Consider the following 25,000-nt stretch of genomic DNA (forward strand, 5'->3'; position numbering starts at 1 on the left):
CCACCAATTAGGTTCCGCTCCACGTACCTTTATCATGCAGGTGATGACATTCGGTGCTCGATCTTCTCCTAGCACGGCTCAGTATGTCAAAAATGCACACGCTGAACAGTTTAGGCATACGCATCCTGCTGCAGTATCCGCCATCATCGATAGGCACTATGTCGATGATATGTTGATCAGCACAGAAACAATCGAGGAAGGCATAAAATTGGCAAAAGACGTCAAATCAATTCACGAGTCCGCAGGGTTTGAAATGCGAAACTTTGTTTCCAATTCTCCCGTTGTTATCAGTGCCCTGGAATCACAATGTTCATCAGGAGTTTGCAACGAGAAAAATATGAACGTTGGACTGGAAACCACAACAGAGAAAGTTCTCGGCATGTGGTGGAACACTGCAAACGATTCCTTTATGTACAAAATCTCACCTCGATTCGATGTTGAACTTCTGGCAGGAAAGCGTATACCGACCAAACGTGAAGTGCTAAGAACGCTGATGCTACTGTTTGACCCGTTGGGACTCATCGGACATTTTTTAATGTTCCTAAAGTGTCTCTTACAAGAGATTTGGAGGACATCTATCGGATGGGATGATCCTATCGGCGATGATCAGTTTAAAAAATGGAATCGATGGCTCACTATTCTTCCACAAATTGCTTCCATTAAAATTCCAAGGTGTTATCGATTGTTAGTAACGCTTAGTCCCGAAACCAACGTACAACTACACATCCTAGTCGACGCCAGCGAAAGTGGTATGGCGGCCGTAGTATATTTGAGGTTCGAGAGAGAAGGAGACATAGATGTTTCGCTGGTTTGCTCTAAAACTCGAGTAGCACCGCTTAAATTTTTATCTATTCCTAGATCTGAGCTGCAATCAAGTGTAATTGGAGCAAGGCTTGCCAAAACGGTTATCGAAAACCTATCCGTTAAGATAACTAACCGTTTCTTTTGGACAGACTCACGAAACGTGTTGAGTTGGTTATCGGCCGACCATAGGCGGTACAGCCAGTTTGTTTCCCATCGTGTAAGTGAAATTTTAGAACTATCCAACCTTTCTGAGTGGCACTGGATACCAACAAAGCTGAACGTAGCTGATGAAGGAACCAAGTGGACAAAAAACCCAGATCTAAGCAACACAAGCCGGTGGTTCAAAGGTCCTCCGTTTCTCCGACTCCCGTCAAGTCGCTGGCCGCTACCCGAGGAACCAGTCAAGCAAACGGAAATTGAGCTACGTGCACATCTACTTTGCCATGCAGTGTCCCTGAACAATAACGTTATTCCTACATATAAATTTTCCTCGTGGAACAAACTGCTCCGTTCTACATCCTACGTTTTGAGATATATTTCGAATCTAAATAGCTGTCGACTGAAGAGAAAGTGTTCTACCGGCCCTCTGACCGACGCCGAGCTTCGTGAATCGTGCACTACCGGGCCTCTGACCAAAGCAGAGCTTCAAAAGTCCGAAATCTACCTATTCCGTTACGCTCAAGAAATTTATCAACATGAGATGGAAATTCTATCGAGCCATAAGGTCGGTATTGTTCAACGAAATATTCCTAAGAATAGTCCGCTACATAAGCTTAACCCGTTTTTGGATGAAAATTTGGTCATTCGAGTAAGGGGAAGAATCTCAGCTTGTGAGTTCGCATCATTTGACGTTAAAAATCCCATAATACTACCACGTAGTGACCATATTACGTACCTGATAGTGCTCTACTTCCATATACGGTATCATCATCAAAATCATCAGACCGTTATAAACGAATTGCGCCAGCGTTTTCACATTGGAGGACTCAGATCATTATACAAAACAGTACGTAAAAGCTGTCAAGTGTGTAAAATTGATCGCGCTATACCTCAACCACCTTTAATGAGCGATCTACCACCTTGTCGTGTAGCAGCTTTCACTAGACCATTCTCATACCTGGGAATTGACTATTTCGGACCAATCATTATCAAAAACGGTCGAAAACAGGAAAAACGTTGGGGTGTCTTAGCGACCTGCCTAACGATAAGGGCAGTTCATCTTCAACTTGTGCGCTCGTTGACTACAGACTCCTGTATTTTAGCTATTCGCAATATCATGGGCAGACGCGGTGTTCCTATAACTATCTACAGCGACAGAGGAACAAATTTCATAGGAGCTGACAATGAGTTAAAACTAGCATTAGCAGCTGTAAACCAGAACAAACTCATTGAAGAATTTACAACTACAGACACCCAGTGGATATTCAATCCCCCGGCTTCTCCGCACATGGGCGGAGCCTGGGAAAGGCTTATTAGAAGCGTGAAAGCAAACTTAGCAAAGCTTAAACCCACTCACTGTCCAACCGAAGAAGTTTTAGAGAACATGCTCGTAGAAATTGAAAACGTTATCAATTCCCGCCCACTTACTGATGTGCCGATTGACGACGATAACTCCCCCGTGCTCACACCAAATCACTTTATCCTTGGTTCATCAAATGGATTAAAGCCATATCTTCCATTTGACGACAGCTCGCTAGCCGTTAAGAAAGGATGGCAGTTATCGCAGATCATGGCAAACGTATTCTGGCGATGCTGGGTACACGATTATTTGCCTACACTAACTCGGCGTGCAAAGTGGTACACAGAAGTAAAGCCGATCGAAGAAGGAGATATCGCTGTTATTGTAGATCCCAAACTACCCAGAAACTGTTGGCCAAAGGGTAGAGTCATCAGCACCACGGTGTCATCGGACGGGCGTACACGGAAAGCTGTGGTGCAAACCGTCAACGGAATCTATGAACGACCAGTGGTGAAGCTTGCTGTTTTGGATGTTGGCGATAAGGATAGAGCACACGAGAAGCCAGTTCCTGTGTGCACTCCGGGGGGGACTGTTACTCGCGCCAACTAAATCAGCAAACCCCTCGTTCCTGTGTCATGAATCTCGCAGCTCGCGACTACGTCAAAGCGTTGTCATTATCACACCGAGAAGAACCAACGAAAGAAGAGGAAGATTCGAAGAGTGTTTGCCGTGCAACCGCGTGAAAATTGTAGTGTTCGCAAAACTATTTTCTTGGGTATTTTTCTCTTTCGAGGTAGTTTGAGTAGTTTAACTTAAAGCTGGATAAATCTAATTAGAATTCTTCCTAGTTTAGGTGGCATAAAAGCCCTTTAGTTACTCGACGTAACACCTTCCGCTCATATCAGCTTACAGCGCATCAGCGCACAATATTAAGTATGCACTTTGCAAATCTTATTAAGCATTGGTAATAATCAGTTTTCCCTTATCAGTTATCATCCTACTATCCTTATCAATTACTATCCATCGTTTGTACCATATTTCGAGCCATTTATCGAAGAAATTCAAGGTGAGCTGTTCAAAATAAGATTTAACTATCATTACCTAACCTAGAATGTAACACCATAGGTACCAAACCGATCACTCTCAGTTCAGCAGAGTATAAACAAGCCGTAGAATACCTGTGCAAGGCAGGAGATCACTATAAGTAAGTTAAATTTAGATCTTCCAAAATTCTTAAAACTAATGAATTGTGTTTATAGGAATTTTGTAATAAAATACTCTTTTGGATTTATTAACAAAATCATCGATCTTCACACTGCCTCGTAACACCAGCATGAAAATAAATAAATGACCAGCATGAATAAAGAAATTCAAAATCAGTTTTATTTTTATTATTTTCTTTCCATCCTTCTGACACTTTAAAGGGCTAACATCAAAGGGCTGACATCGCCATGCAAAGCGGGCGGCTTCCAAAATAATGTGTAGATTTTACATGTTTACATTACTAATTTTCACCTCTGTTTGACGTACATGCTGTGTACACTATAAAGGGTACAAGGGCTTTACATGAAAAAGGAGTTAACCCAGTCTTTTCCGATAACGGGTCAAAACTACATTATAAGGGGTTGCGCCAGATGAGTGTGTATGAATAAAAAGGGGCCGGGCTCTATATGAGTACTTAAAAATAAGCGAGTTGTGTAGGATTTTTTAAGGGTGTGGTTAGTATTGAATCATAAAGCGTTACTTACAAAGTAGCGTGCAATAAGTTCGTGTTTTGAATAATAACAAAAAAGTCTAAAATTTGTCATTGTCGATGAAATTTTAAGTGGATTATTCTATAAAGATTGTAACACAAGTTGGCCAAGCTTCTTGCTTGGCTTATTATTTTAGCAAAATATCCAAATCTGTGAAAATTAATTAATCATGAAATTTCTATATGCAGTGCTCATTTTATTTCTGATTTTTCCAAGTTTGATCTATGGCCGTTCCAACGGAGGAGATATAATCGATATTACGGACATTGTTTTTGGTTCTATGACAGATACTATACCGGCTGCCTACGGAGACTTCAACTCTGATGAGCTGTTTGATGTTTTTGTACTTCGAAACAACTTCCGGACAATCCAAATACTTTTCGGAAGTGATGATAAACCATTATTACAACCGGGTCCAAAATGCGATTACAAAAACTTGCATATTACTAGTGTAATTCCTGGTGATTTTGACGGAGACGCCTACATGGACGTGTTATTTACTGTTCGAAGGGAAAAACACGAAGAAAATGCCGTTTTCATAAACTGGGGAGGTTCCGAGTACATGAATTGCACCCAAGAGGATGAAGAACCATTAATCATCATGAAAGGCCAACCGTTAGCTTTGGATTATGATAAGGATTTTATAATCGATTTATTTGGTATGAACCTTAAAGGAGAACGAATGTTTTGGATCTTCAAGAAGCCGAAGGATGGCCATCGAAGACCGGTGGATGTAATCAAAATGGATGATAAATTTGGAGTCGAGCTGAGAGTTCCTCATTCTCATGCTTTCATTGATTTGGATAAAGATTTTATGGCAGATCTTTACCTAGCCACTACAAAAGGCTACGAATTTTGGAAAGGTACTGAAACAGACGGTTTTGTTTATTCCCATCAAATAGATCTGCCTGTGGGAAAGTATGAAACACACGTTGGACAATCAATTTTCCTAGACATAGAACTTGATGGTCGTCTCTTGCAAATAGTTCCAATGTGCTTTGACAAAAAATGTACCAATTCCAGTATTCTAGTTTACCATGGAAGTCACTCACATAATCTTCAAATTGACTTCAAAGACGATCACGGGGATTCCTGGACGTTCATTCCACCTGATCCTTCTAACTGGGCCACCGAAGTCATTTCACTTCGAGGCGGAGATTTTAATCTCGACGGTTATCCAGACCTTTTAGCAACCCTCATGAAATCTGGCCAGATGCAAACCTTTTTACTGGAGAATGTTGCTTGTCAGAAGCCATCCTGTGATCACATGAAACGAACATTTATAGTGCGTTGGAAAGCTCTGACGCCATTTGCGAACGGAACCATCATGGGTTCTTTCTACGATTTTTACAATGACGGAATTTTAGATGCAATATTTGTAGAAACAGCTGGAAACACAACTCGGCCAGTAGCCTTCAGAAACTCATTAGATTACGATGCTAATTTTGTTAAAGTCATTGTACTGACTGGGCTGGTGAATCGAAGCGGGCCGAAACAACTAACCCCGTTGGGACGTAAAAAAAGGACTTATGGTAAATATCCGGAACTATCTTCTATTTTTATTTCTTCAAGTTTAACAATTAATTAATATTCATATTATATTTGGGAGAGTTACGTGGTTTTTAAGTCCTCCTTGACAGACAGTAGAGATAGAACTTTTTACCTTCTTGATAAAAGACTGTTGTTAATATTTCGGGAACATACAGTGATTTTTAAACCTAACGAACTATCATTATTTTGTATTATTCAATCTCTCCAAACTAATTGTATTTCCTTGACCTTGTGCAACAGTTTCATATAACTTTAAGGCTACCGTAATTTCAATGAATAAATTATTATTAATTTTTAATAATAAAGATATACAAATAACACACGACGTTTTACAGGACACGATTTGTGTAGCGTCAGTTTTTACGTTTAGCATAACCAGTAAAATAAGTAATAAAGATATCTTAGAAAAGTAGTTTAAAAACAATTAACTGTTTTTATGTAACACGGTTTTCATTGTACATTTCAGGAACCAATCTACCTGGACCTCATATCGAATACAATACTACTACACAGGATGGAGACCCACAACATGGTGCTTCTGCTCAACTACCCCAATCGGCTTATTTCTCATTGCATCTTCCTTATACAACATTCGGCCTAGGACGGACTCCAAACTTTGTAGATTCTCTGACCGTTGGTCTATCAAACCATTCGCGGACCTGGACTCAGCTAATTCCTAACTCTCAGATGATAGTAGTCCCCCGACCGATAGATGAAGTTGAAAAATGGAAAGCGCAATTGTTTGTCACTCCTAGCAAATTAATCCTGATGAGTGTAGTGGCTTTAGGAGGAATCTGCTTAGTGATTCTTTTATTAATATTGATATTATACGCTAAAGAAAAACGAGAGGATAGAATACAAAAATCGTTGGAAGCACACCGATTCCACTTCGATGCGATGTGAGTTATGGAAATGTTTCGGAAAATCTCACCATTGAAAAGATTTATATTATGCGATGTTTGAATTTTGACTGTATTGTTTAACCCCATTGCTTAAGTGCTTTTTATAAATAGCTTTCGTGTTATTATTCTGATAATTTCCATACATGATTAAATTATTTGTTATGAATTACGAAGATAATGCTAACGATCGGTAAGCTTTTTTTTTCTGAGCATTCTTAGATTATTATAGTAATACCTACGTGAAATAAATAAAGTTTAGTCAAAATTTTCCTGTCAAATGCAGAATTTTCTTTTAGAAAACAATCTTTTCAATAGAACAGAAAAGAAAAAAAAAGTCTCTGTATAACATTAGGTATATACTCAAAAACCAAACGAAAAATGATAATAATTCAAATATTAAAAATGAGATCCATAAGGGGTACCATGAAGTCACCATAAACCGAACAGTTAAGCGATTGTTGAACTTCAATCATTTCTAATGAAAAATCGATTAAAAATTTTCATTACTTTCTTCTACTCTAAAGTACCTCTTAAAAGTGTTCCCCTTTCAAGAAAAAATAATTGATGAAAAAGAGAAAACTTATTTTTATGAATAATTTAATAAATTTTCGGGCGTTTAACTGGCCCTTATACCGCCAACTCGACTTGAATTAGCTCGAATAATGATTTTCCGCGAGGAATCTACCACGCGAGACGGAATATACATCTCATCCTAATAAACAACCGTCAAAACTGTACACCGGTTCACACGATGTCCGGAAGCTTTTATTTGGTGATATTCATATCATCACCGGTCATGGGGATACTTGTGTTTAGGTATTAATAACCACTAGGGTGGTACAAAAATAAGGGTATGTTGCGGAATCAAAACCTTCGGGGCTGAAAACATTTCTTGGTCTGTCACAAGGCCAAGCTTATTTGATTAACATTAAGGGGCCACACAAAGACCCTCACGTTTGTATGCAAAGCGCAACTGCAATATCCACTCTCTAGGCCCTAGCTTCTATGCATATGCACCGATTGCTGTACAAGTTGGGTTTTCCTAATTCAAACGTATAATTTCACACATTTTATTTTATGTCCTTTTGATGATACGAGTTACGACAAAAAAACACAACAGAGGTATGCTGCCCTCACTCACATAACAGTCCCGAATAAATTTTGGTCATTATTTATCTAACCTGATAGTTCGTCATTTTGAACATTGGACTTCAGTATAAATCATTGAAAAAACAAAATATTTAATAATGTTCTAGATATTTCGAGAAAAAATATCAACTCGTGACTCCTAAATGTAATATACCCGCACAAGAGTCCCATATGTGAAATTCTACGGATGTAGTTACCTTACTATGTTTCTTTCCAAAACAGAAAATGCTGATTTTCTCGCTGGCTCATTTTTGCATATGGGAATGTTATGAAAGTAGGGACAGTATGCCCATCTCAAGGTCATGCTGAACCAACACTGAATTGCCTTATTTTCCCGTTAAATTTGACACACCATGGTGTTTTTACCTCACACCTTTAAGATTGAAGTTCCTCTCTTCTACGCTTTCCTTTTTGTCATAGCTTGTATCATCTAACGGTCTTCAAAGAAAATGTGTAAAATTATGTTTCAATTAAGAAAAACATAAAATTTAGAGCCAAACATAAAGTTAGGGGTTTGTTGAGCGACCTCTTAAAGTAAACCAAATGAGCTGAAATTTGGCTAACTCTAAGAGGGCTTAACGCCTAGTCCAAATGAGGCATCTTGAACTGCAATTTTGGTTGCTGTCTGTCTTGTTTAAGTTTTCATCTAGGTCTAGACGATGAGCTGCATATCTCAAATCCCCCGACAAGTATGGGAGACCTCGATGTTAACATTAAAAAGTTTCAGCAACCAACATCGCAATCAAAGTTGCCTATTGTGGACTAGAGCACAGGAAAATGTTGTTTCTAAATCTCAATAAATTAAATATTAAAGTGAAACGGGTGAATCCTAAAGGATGAAAATCCCGGAAAAATATTAAAGTGAATTTTGAGAGGTAAATGTGGATTGGGCGATAAATGGTGACTTTATGGTCATTGTTTTATAAGCTGATTCTTCATGCCATGTCTAAAATTGGAAAATACATAAATCTACCTATAAATATAATTTAAAATTAACTGAACTTTTGTGAGAAATCAGAATAATCTCAACCCACTTTTTAAACTCGGGCTAGTTGAACCATCAGAGCGGTCAAAACGCATGCGTCAGCTTCCTTAGTAGTCCAGTATCGAACAACGCCATTGGATGTAGCATTGGTTGCCAGTAGACTACCAGCTACCAAATGATCTGGACCTATTGCTGCTGCTCCGTCTCCAAAATCGATACTACATAATGCTTGCGATCGTACTCGAACTTCGAATGTGGCCGCAATCCTGTAGCAGACTCCGTTGGCCATGTATCTGTGGAGTGAGGATTTCTGTAAACGTTCGCACAGATCTGGAGCTGACTGCAAAAGGATGTGCGTTCCCGGTACAAAATTGTCTCCCATAGTTGTTCCTTCTGGCAGAAACTGGCATGATTCTGGAAGTAAAGATTCGAATAATACTTGTTCTGCGCTTCACTTATAGTTCGCCTTACCAATGGGCAATGGTTGCCCATGGTCCAGAACAGAACGAATTTTTTCCACGCGAGCATTGTAATACGCAGTTGTCCAAATGGACTCATCATTTGTATTTACTGTACAAGTACTGCTTAGAGTCTGTTGGTTGATTTTGATACGAATCCAGTTCTTCAACATAGAACTTTGTAGCGAAGGAGCGCAAGACTCACAAAAACATCCGAAACTGTCTCCAGCGAAAAAAACATCTGGTAACATTAGAGTTCGCTTGAATCCTAGGACTAGCTTAAGATAATCGCAATCTTTATTCTCAACCACAGCTGACATTACTGAAGTAGAAGAAAATGAATTCGTTCGAGAACAATGTATTGGCGCATCAGTGAAGTCAACAACATTATTGATGCGCCTTCCGCTAGAAATACCAATAGAAGCAGGTGGTTGATGTTCTGGTGCGGTAGAGCATGAAGATTGCAATGGTAAACCAAGCTTTGCTCGATTATTGGCAATTGTGTTGCTGTCGTCTTCTTGCTCGGATTCATTCAAATGTATATTAAAATCGATATTACTGTCCACATCTTCTAAATAGTTCGGATCAGTGTTACCCTCTTGTGAGAATGTTGGTAGTTGTGGCCCACCAGTACTTGTAGCTGCACTGACACCACTTATGGTAGCAGCAACGGCCGATTGATTGTTGAGATTGATAGAGCGATAATCCTCAAAGCCTTCATCGAAGTTTGCTGATTGCGAAAGTTCACCGCCACGATTGCTATCGAAACTACCTTGTAGTGTGTTAAAACGATGCGTGCTTTGGCTTCGCTGAATGTTCAGGTTAGTGGAATGCTGAAGTTGAAGCGAATCTCGCAAACAACTGAAATAAGTTTCAAATCATTTGTTTTAGTAAATATTTCATTTTGTTAACATTCTTACCAAGAATTTGACAGCTCTTGATTCCTTGCCTCATTAGCGGTACGGTTTTTAATAGAGATATTTAGAAGTAAATTTTCTGAAACACTGTCCATAACCGAACGGCTCCTTAAAAATGAAAAATTATTTATACATCATTACTTCATCCTTATTAAATTGAAATTATCTTACATGTTCGTATTACTTGGGTTAGAGCACGTTGCAACATAAGATCCAATATCTGTTTCCTTTTCATGGATCTCTAAATCGGCTTTTTCGCACTGAGGGACATTCTCACCGTCACCAGCAGCAACAATAATTCCTTGATCGACACCTCCAACCACTCCAGTCACCAGTCCTGAAACCGTGGGTATAACTGCCAATTCCTCGTTAATTGGACTTCCGAATCCTTTAGGATCACCATTGATTACTGATATTCTTTCAACTTTTCCATAGATATCAAACACTGGGAAGATATGATGTGGCAGACCGATGGCTAAATCATCAAGTTGTGTTTGTCCGAATGTGATCCCTAGATTTCCAGAATGTGTAAGTGTTAAAGTAATAATAGTTCCGACTTGAACTTGTTCAAATATTTCCGCATAACTTGATTGAGTTTTGTTTCCGTTAATATTGATGTAGTCATGGGTAGCAATCCAGCATGGTCGGCGGAAAAGTATAGCTGAAGTTGGAAACGGAAAATGATGAATAGAAGGACAAACACCAAGTGCTCCAACAGCAATTGTCCCCTTCCATTTGGGATTTATTTGGCTTATCTTGATACTGATGCTATGCCCCTTACATAGTGGTTTCGACAGACAAACTACACCATGATTGTAAGATTTTACCCGAGAAGCAGACTTTTTGTCGTCGGTGAGTTGTATATTTTTTCCATGGCCCTCGGAAAACTCGTACGTTAAACTTTCTGAATCAATTGATTCAAGCATAGAATCTTGTTTATTGAGAGGGTCCAAACCAAGTTCCAATGAGTCCTGAAGCCGCAAACTGCATGGCCGTAATGGCGAGGAAGGACCTTGTGAGGATGTTACTTGAACAGCCATTGTAGACCCAAGTAGTTCAACAACCGCAAATATGTCTTCAGAAACATTATGGAACGTTATGTTCATGTCTTCCGAATTTAGGAGAATTTTCAAAGTGCGAGAAGCGGTGAGTTCAATAGCAATGCGATCACCTACACGGAGCCAATCGAGCGAAGCTAATGATTTTTGAAGAAGAGAAGAGTTATATCGCACATCGTTGCCACTGACATACCACACATTTGCTGGAATTCGTTTCATACTGATGGGAATGTTCTTACGGACATGTTCATCAGATAGATTTAAATCCGTTGCACCGACTTTCAAACTACCTGCGTATAATGGATTGATATCTGTTATTTTGATTTCAAAAGTCTCCCCAACCACCAAAGGACGTTCAGAAAATACTAAACAATGTGATAGTGCAGTATTAGAGCAACGTGAAGCAAGCGTCCAATTCTGCATTAGTGTTACATTACCGGAGATACATGACCATCGGTGTTTGGCCTCTAGAGCCGGTTGAATGACTGAAGTTGCCTGAAGGCTTTGAGAATTTTCACTCATTGCATATGGTGCCCGAATATCTGGCTGTGGAATTGTTATACTGACTTGGGCACATTGACCGTAGAGATCGATAACGGCGTACAAATTAGCAGCCTTGCACTCGTAATACGGTCCCTGATCAATTGCGTTTATAAAAAAGTGAATATTGTCACCATTACGCATTACTCCAACACGTGAACCAGTTGTTAATGTATCCAAATCAAATGGAAGATCGTTACGAATAATGATACCATTACGCATTAATGTTGTTCCGGAAATCATGATAGTATCATGTTCTAGATCGGTTGCAGTACTCGGTAGGCTTAACTCATCTGGCCGAATTCCAGTAACCCCTATTTCAATACTCCCGTTCCACTGATCCACGACGGTTTCGAGGACAATTTCAAACAACTCTCGTTGACGCAAAGGCCTGTTGCTGAATACAATCGAATCATTGAATTCTGCCAAAGCTTTCGGTCTACAGGCCGTTAAACCTCCATTTGTAATTCTAGCATTTTTTCCATGCACTGTGTGAAACTTTAATTTGGGTTCACTACTGAACAGTGTTGTGTTCGAGATTGTTGAATTACCGGTATCTGGCGTCCCACATTCAGACGTATCAACTATGCTAGCTTGGGCAGCTTGTCCGTACAGATCTATTACACCGTACACTTTTTCTGGTACATTTGACGCAGCCGGTCCCTGATCAACTCCGTTAACCCAAAAATGTAAAGTTCCATCATCCTTACGGACAACACCAACTCGATCTCCAACTTGTAGTCGATCCAAATTCTGTCCATACTGCTCAATAACTGTCATTCCATTATGCATAACACCATTTCCAGTCATCATCCATGTACCGGACCTCACGTTAGTCATCGTGAAAGGAAAATCCAATTCCGTAGGACCGTGCGTTGTTACTCCCATCTCGACCGATCCAGCCCATTTGGTAACAACACGCTCTAAACGCACCTGGAACAGTTCGTTTGGTCGGAGAGGTCGTCGCGTCAATACTACTCCATTATTGAAGTCATCCGAGGCATTCGGGCGCAAGGCTGTCCTTCCACTATGAGTAACACTGGCATGCGAACCACACAAAGGATGAAAAAGTAGACGATCGGTTTGACAATAGTCTACCTCTGGACTCGGTGGAATCAATTCTTGTTCTGAAACCGGTAAACTCATCAAATTATTTCTTCTGGTAACTAAATTTTGCTGCTCTCTTTCGTCTCGATCGACTATGGTAACTTTTATAGTCATTCCATACAAATCTATTACACCCCAGAGGGTTTGCGCTACACGAGTTGCTGCCACACCCTGATCTCTTCCATTTATGTAATAGTGCAAGTTTCCATTGGATTTCCGCATCATACCTACTCGATCACCTTCTCTCAACTCGTCCAAATTAAACTCTCCATATTCACGCCGCGTTCCTTTGCCATTTGTTAATATTCCGCATCCAGACATCATAATCGTTCCACTACGAAGATTGGTCATTGTGGCCGGGAACTGCAGTGCCGAAGGACAATGTGTGGTTACACCAACCTCAATTGAACCGGACCACTTGTCCACAAGCCGATCGATACGTATTTCAAACAATTCGTTGTCCCGCAACGGTCGATGAGTCATCACAACCCCGTTATTGAATTCATCTAGTGGTCGACGTCGCTCGGCAGTTCGACAATTAGCACTCAGTTTGACCAGTGATCCACAACGTGTATGAAATCGAAGTTTGTCATTTGGATCTATACAATCAGTATTCGACCCAAGGCCAGATCCAGAAGGACCACCTCCTGAAGCAGCAATCGACATTTCCACGGACAAAGCAATATCGATATTTTGAGAGATCTGCGTATTTTCGTTACTGTACTCCAAACTATCCGATGGACAGATCGAAACTTGCACGCATTTTCCATACAAATTTACCAATGCATAAATGTTTTTCGGAATGTCCACAGCAGCAACGCCTTGTGATTCCCCATTCACATAGAAAATTAATTCGCTCTGGGCTGTTCTTAAAACTCCAACACGATCGCCCTCGCCCAACTTGTCCAAATCCGATCCATAGTACTCCATTAATGACAAACCATCCCTCAACACAGAAATCCCAGACATCACCCAAGTTCCATTTCGCAGCTTTGTTGCACAAGGGGGTAAATCTGAGGTTTCCGGATTAACCGTGGTAACTCCTATTTCAATGCTTCCACTCCAGGCATGGATCTTTGGAAAAAAAAGTTTTTGTTTAAAATCATTGGAAAATAGAAAGTACTTATACAAATTCTAATCTATACCTTTTCGTCGATGCGAACTTCGAAAAGAACATCATCTTGCATTGGCTCCGCGCTAAGTACCAGACCATGATTAAACTCGCTGATGTTTCGCATCGCCGTGCGGTTATTATTGGCCAAGGTAATCCGCTTTCCACAACGTCGGTGGAACGACATCGTGAAATGAGATTCGAAAGTTCCGTAAATTACACTGTTTCTGAAACCAGAGTACGGAATGAAAATTTTTGACAATCTTCTTGTTATTGTCTGTGGCCAACACGCTCGTTTTTATTTAATCATTTATGGTTAAAAAATAATCAATTTATGGGTGATATTTCAGAATTGCCAATATGGTTATTTTTTTTAACAATTTATCACAGTAGAATTTCAACCACTTGTTTAGTTCTCCAATATAAACAAGAAAAAGATTGAAAATTTAACCTCAAAGTGAAAATTTGTCTTTCGAATCATCTTCGCCGTTTCATATAGTCTTGCAGTCACACATTTTTTGTTTTGCATTGAATTTCTTTCCTTCATTTCATGATTTTTCAATAAAAATAATTTCAAACAGTCAGAAATGATGTGTACATTAAGAAAAAAAAAATTAAAATAAAATATGATTTTTCACTTTTTCCATACATTTATTGTTGCAAATTTGTTACTTTATGAAACGAAGGGTTAAATCGTGAGAAAGTGCAATGTTTTTTATGGTTTCAGTTATCATTTTCTGAACGTTTTTTTACTCTGTTTCTAATCGTTTTATTACTACTACAACAGGAACTGTTATGATACAATATTTTCGTATTCGGGTATACAATTAAAGTCTCTTCCTTTGAATTTTATTAAATGTTTAAGCGAATAAAATAAAAAAAATTCTTGATTATCTGCTGATTTTCACTTTTTTTACCATGTTCAAAAAACCATTATCTAGAACTATATAGTTCTCCTCCAAATCTCATTTTATGAGTTTTCAATGAAAACTCGTAAAATGACTTAACTCACAAAACTTCGATTATGTTTATTTTTCAAGCATTAATGGTTCAATATGGCCGAGCGTGCGATGCGTCAACAGTCAGGAAAATAGTGGTGTTTTGACCAAAGGTAGGAATCTAGAAATTTCTCGAATATATGCCTTTGTTGGCAAAATTAAGTTCAATTGAATTGTAGGTGGTGGTGATATTCCCTGTGTACAGTAACCTTTCATTGTAAATATGGTGTACTTATGATCCGAAATCCGTCTATTCAGTTATTGATTCGCATCAAACTGATTTACAACAAAGTGGCCCCGTTTCGTTCGCGGACGATTTATTTTTTCCTATCCTGTTTGGACTGCAAAACATTAAAAATTTTCTTCATTCATACAATCTTCACTTCCTAGAACAATAATGTTGACATCTGTTCATTCTATATCCCATCAGAAAGGGTAAGAACGAATCCTTTGTCGTGTTTGCCCTTAACTCAATTCGAAATGGCCGGTCATTCGTATACGGGCAGAGCTAAACGGTCTCGTTTCGACGAACATTTCAACCTACATCCGTCCACCAGCACCTCCAATGCTTCCCATCGGTAATGATGAATTCTGCTCCGAGTAATGATACAATGCTTTCCGTTTTTACCGTTTTGTTTTCAGGAAGCAACTAGCGCCTATTGCGATAGCAACAAAAACAAAGTAACCAAAGAAACCACATCGAGATTAGTTTTTATTGCGGGGAAAAGTATTTCATCATAAAAACTCGCCAGTGTATCTTAACATTTCATCGAATTCTGCTCAACAACACTAAGCCGTTCATGAATCCACCGTCTTCTCTAGTCGAACAAGAAAGCATGGAAGTAGACATGGCTATTCACCCGGAAACCTTAATGGCTGGTGATTCGAGCGATTGGACGGTTATTCCCAAAGTGGACGAATCTAACACGCGCCTGAATAATTGTCCTCCGATGGAAAGGTGGCATTCATATGCGCTATGCTCGTTAACCATTATGTTATTTTTATGTTATTTATTTTAAGTTTTTAAAATTTACTTGGTTATCATCTGGTGTAGTTTTTTTTCTGCTTGGTTTCAGATTCATAAACATTCTTGATCAACTTGATTCGAAGGTAGAGAAACTCCGAAAGGAAGCACTTGTGCTACAGGAAAAAAAGGATTTTTTGGCATTATCGGTAGATTTATTGAAAAACAACGAATATTTGACTGGCCTAAATGAAAGTAAGTATCAGCTATAAGTGTGAATTAAATTAGTCATACACTCTAGATTTCTAAACTTTAATGCTTATATAAATTTTGTTGAGCTGAAAACGTAATGAAACTTACTTTTTTTCCCTGAAATGTCAAGATCTCGAAAACTACATGTTGTAGTTTGAGGGACGGTGTTACAGTTAGTTCTTGTATGTGTTTACATATTAGAACAGATTTAATTAATTAATTAATATTTATTAACAACCTTTGTCACAGAAAAGATTTTTTAAACTTTTTTTTAATACGGAAGTATTTTATGTTATTTTATTCCATCTACCAGATGAACGAGAAGAATTAAACTGTTATGTTCAAAGGATCAGCGGCCGTTTAGCGACAGTTGAATTAACAGTGTGCACTGTGCGCGATCAGGCTCAGGAGGATTCCTTGCACCGGGTCAATAGTTTGATCGATGTGCTTATTTCAAGTTCCGATCCGGTATCTTCCCGTTTGCGCTGTCAGCAATTTTTGAATGCCTGCAGTTCTGAGTATTCAGGTGGACAATCGGTACATCTCGATCCTATTTCCGAGCATATCGATAAAAAGTTCGAAAGCGCATTACTTGGTTGCACACTAGACGACCAGAAAACGATCAAAAAACGACTGCAAGCACTTTTAGCCTATCTCACTCAACAGACTGTAGTTCAGTAAACATAATTTTAGCAATTGATGGATTCTTTTTAATGAAATCTGTAGATTATGAGTAGCTGTGCAAGTCCTATTTGTTTTTTCTTATATAATCTTTTAATAAATAGGACACCACATCGAAACTTCAAGTTGATCATATTGTTAATACTCTGAACAAGTAAGCCACAGCATGAATAAAGATATGAGTGATATATAGCTAAACGACGAAATTTTAATATCAGGAATAATGATGACGAAATTGTATCGATATGACTCAAAGGACTGCTTAAATAAACATATTTATTTGAACCAGAACATATTTATTTGAACCAGTATGTATGTACGAAATTATCCAATCAAATGTCCGAAAACGTTCCCACTAACTACCACCCTTGGAATAGCGTTTCCAAAACTTTTTCACGTCATCATGGCCATTTTTGGTTACCACCATGGTTCGAGTGCGTTCGTTTTGCCAAATCATCACTCCAATTGATTGTGCGTAGTCCCGGAGGGTGTTGAAATCACCTTGCGAAAGGAATTGATTGTAAACAACGCCTTCGCTATACGTAAAACGATTTCGCTCGTTTTCCCATAGTTTAATCTGGTCAACCACCGTCGGCGGTAGTGGGGATTTTGAGTTAATAGCTTGTTCCACATCTAGCATCTGTAAAAAAATTATGGAAAATATTGAATGAGGTATCATATTTTCTTCTACAGAATTATTTTGCAACACACGTGTTGAAAATGAACATTACTATCCACATGGATTCTACTCACCGTTGGATGAGCATGCTGTTCTAAATAGCTGATTATCTGTTCTGCTGTGATTCCTCCTCGGAATGCCTGTCTGACTGAGTCACGAGTCAGTACCCCCACGACAAGATTTGGGAATCGATACAAAAGCTCAGTGAATAAACCTAGTAGAGCGACTTGTAAATTTGAGTCTGTGTAAGCGTAAACACGATAATTCGTTTCTACTATTATGTAACCCTTATCTTGGCTAGAGCTTCCGTCTTCTTGTATTGCTGATACGGCATTTTTAGTAGTTATATCATGCGCCAAACGTGTTGGGTAAAAACGACCTTCCTTGCGCTTTCTTTGGTAGACCAAACCGAATTCTCGCAGATGTTGAAGAAATGTAAGTAATCCAGCACTTAGTCCTTCAGAGCTATAATCACGACCGAGTGTGGAGAAACTCAACTGAAACAACATGGATAGACACTCGGCTAAGTCCAGTCCGCGAGTTTCGCAAGTATCTAAGTACTGAAGCATGAAATGCCAGACTTGTGCTTGGGTGTCTAAAAGAAGGAATTGAAACCCTTGTCGCGTAATGGCTGGACTGCCATCCGATTCGTCTCGTTTCATAAGATTTGCATGTAAAAGTATGCGTACAGCATCTGGTGATATTCCTTCACCTTCCATTCCTTTTGAACTCCCTGCCCCGACCATATAGTGAAGTACACAACGCCAACGTGACATAGCATACGCGTCAAGAAACTCAATGTCTCTTGATTTTTGATCTGGATCAAGGGAGTTTGACATGGACCATGGACGCCCACCGCCTAATAATGCAATTTTCAAGTTTTTCTTGAATGTCGGACATAGTTCGCAGCCTTCCAAGCCCCCTGTAAGCCCGGTACTCCGCCAGACACCAAGTTCAGTAAGAACTTGTGACACTATCAAATTTTCCCTGAAAATAAAAATATTACAAACTTTAATGGAAAAAAACAGTGTATTACTTACTTGGCATAAATCTGCGAACCCCAAGATTTCACCACAGCCTGCGGTATAGGTTGCTCAACAAACAGAATACGGATAACGAACTGACGAGCTATTTCCGGAAGCTCTCTAAGACGATTAAATTGTTTTCAAAGTTATAACGGCTTAATACAAATAAATAATGAAAATATTAAGCCTAGTCCACACTAGGAGACGGTTCGTCTCGAGACGGTCTCAGCGTCTCCCATTTTATTCGGGAGACACTGAGACCGTCTCAGGTTTCCAACAACAACAACAGACAACTAAGTTCGTCTCATAACAAAAATCGCAGTTCAAGTTGCCTAGTGTGGACTAGGCTTTAAGCTTTCAAGGCGCCCACCTGTAAACAGCTAAGCAGATGGCCGGATAGTTGTACAATTTCTCGAGTACTTCCGGTGGACGTGATTTAAGGTATTCTTCCAAATTTTTACATTCTAAGTTCGCCGGTTTGGTGATGAGCACCGAAGCCATCTTCGATCCTTTTGGGTCCGCCATATTCAACTTAATTTAAATAATTGATCAGCTGAAACAAAATTTGTTTAATATTTAATAATATTTTATAGAATATAAATAATGAAGTTTCAACTTTTCTTCTTCTTCTATCTACTGCTGAGCCGCCTGCTGATTTGGGTCGCATGCCGCAGAGTCCAAGGGATAAGGGCCAGTGGCAGCGACTATATGTCCTTTCAACTTTTCAATTTGCTTGCTATGGACTCAATGTTTTGATTCGAAGATTCAAACGCACTTCACGATGAAATGGGAAAAACAGTTTTACGTTTTTATCATCTCAATTTTCTGGTCTTAGTCAAGATAGGTATCTGACACGGAAAATAATAAAAAGGTAAAATTTACCGAGTTAGCAAAGGTGAACGCTCGTGAAAGCCAAAAAGGTAACTTCTACCTCTTCGAGGTGAAACTCACCTCACAGCGAGGTAAAATTTACCTGAATCGAGATTGGAAAAAAGGTACAATCCACCGAGAAAAAAGGTGAATCCAAAAAAGGTAAATCTTACCTCGTAGCGAGGTGAAGTTTATCTGAATTGAGCTCAATGAAAAAGTATAATTTACCTAGAAAAAAAGGTAAATCCAAATAAGATAAAACTTACCTCTTAGCGAGGTGGAATTGACCTGGATTGAGCTAAACAAAACGGTACAATCATCTCGAACAAAAGAACTATTTGCCGAATCCGTTAATTGAGGTTAAGCTGTTTTGTCGTTCAGAAGGGAAGTTTTGTTTCGTGCCAATATGGAAAAATCGGAACAGAATTGTAAGTGTTTTCTTAGCTATTATTTAGTTGTGCTGGTTCTCATCATAATAATTTGTTTTTATTTCAGATCAGCCCAGCTTCGAGGTGTATTCCACGTCATCCTCCAGATATCATTCCGGAAAAGCCGGACCTGACTGGATAAGTCGCCATTATGGCGCGGAAGAACGCGAAGCCAAATTGCCACGAGCCTGGCGAAAAAAGGACTTACCTCAATTTTTTTAAACAAGGTGATATATTTATTATGATTATGATATATTTAAAAAAAATAATATAACACGCAGAAAAAAGAAGGGGGGTCGGTTCAACAAAACGTATTGTTATTTTATTTTGTTTTTTTAATGCATATTTTTCAGTTGTTTTCATGAAAAAATGGATTGCAAATAATTACAAAATTTTGTTATTTTTGCACACTTATTTGTTATTACCTGAAATCAAAACTTGGTTTATTTTCAAACGAAAACCTAGTTTTTTCAATAAACGTGTAGTTTGAAAAAATGGAAAAAAAGAAAAAAAAATATCGTGAAAATTACGATTGATCTGAAAAAACACCATGGCGGAAACTGCCATTGAGGGAGAAGGAGGCCAGCAGAAACAGTGGAATTGTAGAGGAAAATTACCCGAGAGTTTCAACCTCCGAAGGAACCGGCAGGAATAGTTTAGAAAGTAAGTTATTTCTACTCTTGCAAATCTAATGCTTGTCTACTAATCAGCATTTATTCATTTTCAGAACATGGCAAAACTTGAATCCAATGAATGCAATCCTTGGGAGCCGATGGCGATGATTCGGGTTTGGGAATCATGTCATTCATAAATGTGGATTTTTATCAACAGCAGCAACACCGGTTTGGCTGTTGGCCAGTGATTTTGGAGGAGATTCCGCTGCTGCTGTTGCCTAGCAAGGATGACGCGATTCTTAAGATTGTAGAATTGTAGCATGTAGTAAGCAAAAAAAGTTATGAAATAAATTGATTAAAGAAAAAATGAATTATTATTGAAAAAAGATCCGAAAATCAAAAAAATATTTGCTCTGATTAAAGAAAAACAAAATTATTTCAAATCATTAACTCCGTTATTTTTACCTGAACCTTTTCGCTGTTTTGAATCTCACATTATTTTTAGTTTTTACCCAAATTTTTTTTTGTTATTTTGACAAGAATGGTGGATCATTTTCAAAAAGGGTGTATTTCGTTTTCAATCAAACGATAAGTTTAAATTGAATCGATAATTGTAGTCAGTGTTACCAGGAATATATTTGTGCATTTTCCCAACCAAAAATTTTATTATTTTCGGTCCAAACCTTATTGTTTCTAAAATAAATTTTTCTGCGTGAATGAATTGTACCTATTTATTTTTAAAATAAATATAAATTTTTGAATGAATTTTGTTTTCATTTTTATTGAAGAAACCAACCAAACCAACTAGCATTTACCTTTCAAATCAGTGAATGGGAAAACGATATTTTGCTAGGTGAATGCGAAAAAGGTAAAATTTACCATTTTTCTAGGTGAATTGAAAAAAGGTAAAATTTACCTTTTTGCTAGGTGAATGAAAAAAAGGTAAAATTTACCTCGAAAGAGGGGTGGAAAAAATTCACCTCGCAAAAAGGTAAATTTTACCTTTTTTTTATTTTCCGTGGACAAATCATTTACACATCAGTGTGTCTAATTTCACACATTATGAAAATAAGTATAGACCAACACATTTAATGTGTGAAGGGACCGCTGCACATAATGGGAAATACCGCTAAAGGAAACGAAACGTGTGCGTTTCGCCGCATTCAATCGCATTTGCCGGTTCGCATCGCATCGCACTCACTATGACATACCCAAGTAACCATAAGCACTAAAATCTAGCATCAACTCTGCTCTAGCGTCAGCTATAGAGCTTGATTCTGTGCATCATTTTAGCTCTGTGAGCCAGGTTTGGCGAAATTAACTGCTACATTAGTGCAGAAACTGGTATAACCCTATAAAAGCACTGTTATAGCATTGGTTGATGCTACAGCGTTGGCGGGCAAAATGCTGGGAAAATGCAAATGGCGTTCGAATGAGGCTCGACCATGTGAAAAAAAATTATTTTGGATTTTTGTTTGGTTCATTTTTCTGCCATGATACTAAATTTGTAATTATTTTTATATTCGCTTATGCATATTGAGGAGATCTCTCGGATTAAATTTTCTACATGATATTTTTTTTATTTTCCAGCTGAAAATGACCTGGAATCGAACTCATGACATATGTGGCTCTGACATTTGACATTGACTCTGCCTGTGAACCTATCAGGTCCGCGTTGAATCTTTGAAAAAAAGACCTATTTGAATCAAATTTCTAGCAACCGGTGCCCTGAATTTGCATTGATTCAGCATCAATCAATGCTAATGTGCTTTGGCCTAATGCCACTGTAGTGCTTACATAGTGCTTATATAGTGCTTACATAGTGCTTAAAAGCATTAAAGCAAGCTTGTGTGATGTCAATTTAATGTTTAGAAAATATAGCATTCGTTATTCTGATTTAGAGCAATGTTGCCTTTCAAAAGCATTGTGTAAAGCTGATAGAATGCAAATTGCATTTTATAAGAGTGGTATAATTCTAACATGATGCAGCAAAGCACTCGAAGGGCTGTTGTAATGCAAAATTGCACTTGATGTGCTGATATAGTGTAATTTAGCCTTTGAATGCTGGTGTAAAGCCATCAAAATGCAAAGCTTTAGTGCTTGTGGTTACTTGGGTAGTAAATACGATGCGATGCGATGCGGCGAATGCGATTCAATGCGGTGAACCACATTTGATGAAAATGTATGTGAATCGCTTTAACCTGACGTACTCAACGCGGCGAAGGAGATGTCAATTTGTTCCGCCGCTCGAGTTCGCATAGGCTGCGTCCGTAAATTTTCCGCCAATTCGCATCGCATCGCACTGTGTCATCGGCCTCAGGTTTAAGCGATTCACTTACATTTTCATCAAATGTGGTTCGCCTAATTCAATCGCATTCGCTGGTTCGCATTGCATAGCACTCACATGTCATCGGCCGCACCTAAAACCCTACACTCAGAATCAAAACAACCCAAAATTGACTTTGCCAAGGCAGCAAAATCAAGTTCAGCTTGCTTTCTTGATTTTGGGCTGTTGTCAATGCACCAAAACTAAAGTTCGTTGCTGGAACTGACCACCCCAAAAAAATTTCCCTTTGTTTTCAGAAAGGTTTGTTTGTTTTTCCCAGCGATTCAGAGATCGTACCGGAAAAAAGTTTGGTAAGTAGATTTAAAAGCAATGTTCTCGCACGTTCATTCTTCTAATTCAAAGTTTTTCAGACGGATTTGTATCGGATGTAACCTTCTTCAGGACCGGTATTTTTGAATGCCCTGTGCTCCGGCGATGCGAAGGAAGAAAGAAGATTCCATTGAAAACCCGAAAGAAGCCAATGGCAATCTGGGGCAAAAGTCGGATTTGCCATTCACATAACTCACTAAAGACGGGAACTCCGGTTAACACACCGCTGGAAGGCCCCAAAATTGTGACGACTCTTGCCATATTTTAAATGGTGCCAATCTCCGGAAATTTCCCGTATAACATTTTTCAAAACATGAATTCGGCTGTTCCGTCCTTCCTGGTTGGTGTATCGTAAAGGTAAGATACAATTAATTTTGATAAGTATATGCGATTTTTTATTTTCAGTTCTAATGTTTAGGATGGCAATAGCATTTTGTGTTTTCTGGCAGTTATGAAGTTCTTTGACAACGAATCATATTCGGTTTTCTTGAAATGATCTTTAAATTACTGCCGAGATCAGTACCTATACAATTGTGTAAAAGTGTTTTTTTTAATAAAACAAATATTATTTAATGAAAAACAAATTGTTATTTCTCAAATATTTCCAATCCCTTTTGATAAGTGGGTCATCAAATAAAAATATCCCAATAAAAATCCCCACCGTATGACATGCCCCAAAATTAAGTTGCGAGAATGACGTCTATTCTCAAGTTTGGGAAAACCCTCTCAAACTTATTTTCGTCGGGAGCCAAAATCATCCGATTTTGCGGCATTTCAACTTGGTTTTGGGTTATAACGCCCTAGAGTGTAAAATAAAAGTGCGGCAGACTGTCACCGCCCAAACCATATCAAAAATCATGCGAATGTTTACGTTATTGGCAGTGTTGAAAGAATAAAGAAGCTTTTTCAGTGCTGCCAAATCGGTGAGAAATTCAATCTGCCGCACTTTTATTTTAGGGCTATTTTAGCCGCACCCACCCCCATCGCGTTGTCCTGATTTTTGACAAAAGGACCTGGCACCTCTGCCCGGTTGTAAACAAAACAAAACAAAAAAGCGGCGGTTGCTTTTGTTTGGCCTGAGCAGTAAACAAATCCGGCGTTCGTTACTATCGACTTCATAGAACAAGAACAAGCTTATAACTTCTGATATAGTTAACTTTTAGACCATAATTAACTAATTTAATTGTACAAGTTCGTGTTATTTACATTTTGCTTTTTAAAATTCCTTATGGCAAGCGAGGTAATAGACATCGACTCCCTTCATGTGGATTTACGAAAACGGTTGGACTTGCTTGGTTTTAACCATCCACTGCCAATTGGTGCTATCGGAATCGTCTCTGCAATCTTGGATGATTTGATCAAAACGGCTGAAAAACTTAAGTTTGCCAAGCAACATATCAATGAATTAAACCAGGTAAGTCATCAATCTAAGCAATCGTAGATGAAATCTTTCTAATCATACAACGCATTTCTTTTTTTAAAGGAAAAATCCGCCTGGGAATTAGGGGTAGAACCGTATAAGTGCGACAACTCACGTCTTCTGGCTGAATGTAACGAATTGCATTTAGAAATAGTAAAACAACGGGACAAGTTTGTGCTCTTAAATACAGATTTGAAGTGTCGGATCAGAAATTTGCAGACCGAAAAGAAACAACTTGAGGAACGGTGCCTACAGGCGGATGCTCGTATCCGAGAACTGCAATGTGATAGTGGCAAATCTCGGAAGGATGGTGTGAATATGCGTATGTAAACATACTTTTTATATTATTCAATTTATCCATATAATGTATAGTATATAGTATATAGTATATAGTATAGTATATAGTATAGACTTCCTTTCAATTTGCCTGATATTTTGGAATCTGATTCTAAAATAAGAATCTAGAAGTATTGAAGTAGGTAATTGAAATATTTATATGAGACATTTTTCAAAGGCTGATATTAGATTCTGATCTATTTCATGGTCGTTATGGTGTTAGACTGCCAAAAAGTAGACGAGTGTTGGAAGGTGGGTTGCCAGGTGCCCAGATTTTACAGA

General features: G+C 38.6%; 6 protein-coding genes across 12 annotated transcripts; 4 read left to right on the plus strand and 2 right to left on the minus strand.

Moving 5' to 3' along the window:
• The first annotated feature begins 34 nt into the window (after positions 1-34).
• Positions 35-3,896, plus strand: LOC129760818 (uncharacterized). Its single transcript, XM_055758491.1, has 3 exons — positions 35-3,329; positions 3,389-3,467; positions 3,523-3,896. Exon 1 carries the CDS (start codon positions 35-37, stop codon positions 2,870-2,872), a length of 2,838 nt encoding a protein of 945 aa, XP_055614466.1. The 3' UTR covers positions 2,873-3,329; positions 3,389-3,467; positions 3,523-3,896.
• A 123-nt stretch (positions 3,897-4,019) lies between these two features.
• LOC129760814 (T-cell immunomodulatory protein) lies at positions 4,020-6,753 on the plus strand. Its single transcript, XM_055758480.1, has 2 exons — positions 4,020-5,549; positions 6,035-6,753. Exons 1-2 carry the CDS (start codon positions 4,187-4,189, stop codon positions 6,469-6,471), a joined length of 1,800 nt encoding a protein of 599 aa, XP_055614455.1. The 5' UTR covers positions 4,020-4,186; the 3' UTR covers positions 6,472-6,753.
• Positions 5,646-14,074, minus strand: LOC129760813 (neuralized-like protein 4). The gene is made up of 5 exons (XM_055758479.1): positions 13,830-14,074; positions 10,151-13,758; positions 9,983-10,087; positions 9,076-9,923; positions 5,646-9,018 (listed from the first exon to the last, which is right to left on the minus strand). Exons 1-5 carry the CDS (start codon positions 13,980-13,982, stop codon positions 8,657-8,659), a joined length of 5,076 nt encoding a protein of 1,691 aa, XP_055614454.1. The 5' UTR covers positions 13,983-14,074; the 3' UTR covers positions 5,646-8,656.
• Positions 14,075-14,718: 644 nt separating this feature from the next.
• On the plus strand, positions 14,719-16,975 carry LOC129760816 (BAG family molecular chaperone regulator 2). Of its 6 annotated transcripts, none has more exons than XM_055758487.1 (4): positions 14,719-14,906; positions 15,436-15,751; positions 15,870-16,012; positions 16,323-16,975. In XM_055758487.1, the coding sequence occupies exons 2-4, from the start codon at positions 15,594-15,596 to the stop codon at positions 16,688-16,690; spliced, it is 669 nt and encodes a 222-aa protein (XP_055614462.1). In that variant the 5' UTR covers positions 14,719-14,906; positions 15,436-15,593; the 3' UTR covers positions 16,691-16,975. The 6 variants fall into 6 exon arrangements, with proteins under 6 accessions (XP_055614462.1, XP_055614459.1, XP_055614460.1 ...); XM_055758484.1 differs by lacking the exon at positions 14,719-14,906 and adding an exon at positions 14,913-15,371; XM_055758485.1 differs by lacking the exon at positions 14,719-14,906 and adding an exon at positions 14,913-15,228.
• LOC129760815 (general transcription factor IIH subunit 4) lies at positions 16,953-19,152 on the minus strand. Of its 2 annotated transcripts, XM_055758481.1 has the most exons (5): positions 19,011-19,152; positions 18,765-18,947; positions 18,410-18,514; positions 17,444-18,356; positions 16,953-17,330 (listed from the first exon to the last, which is right to left on the minus strand). In XM_055758481.1, the coding sequence occupies exons 2-5, from the start codon at positions 18,917-18,919 to the stop codon at positions 17,046-17,048; spliced, it is 1,458 nt and encodes a 485-aa protein (XP_055614456.1). In that variant the 5' UTR covers positions 18,920-18,947; positions 19,011-19,152; the 3' UTR covers positions 16,953-17,045. The 2 variants fall into 2 exon arrangements, with proteins under 2 accessions (XP_055614456.1, XP_055614458.1); XM_055758483.1 differs by having other exon boundaries at positions 18,765-19,060.
• A 4,904-nt stretch (positions 19,153-24,056) lies between these two features.
• On the plus strand, positions 24,057-24,712 carry LOC129760817 (centrosomal protein of 135 kDa-like). Its single transcript, XM_055758490.1, has 2 exons — positions 24,057-24,376; positions 24,446-24,712. The coding sequence occupies exons 1-2, from the start codon at positions 24,191-24,193 to the stop codon at positions 24,710-24,712; spliced, it is 453 nt and encodes a 150-aa protein (XP_055614465.1). The 5' UTR covers positions 24,057-24,190.
• Positions 24,713-25,000: the final 288 nt, after the last annotated feature.

This window comes from Uranotaenia lowii, unplaced genomic scaffold, assembly GCF_029784155.1.
Source record: "Uranotaenia lowii strain MFRU-FL unplaced genomic scaffold, ASM2978415v1 HiC_scaffold_779, whole genome shotgun sequence".
NCBI classification, from domain to species: domain Eukaryota; kingdom Metazoa; phylum Arthropoda; class Insecta; order Diptera; family Culicidae; genus Uranotaenia; species Uranotaenia lowii.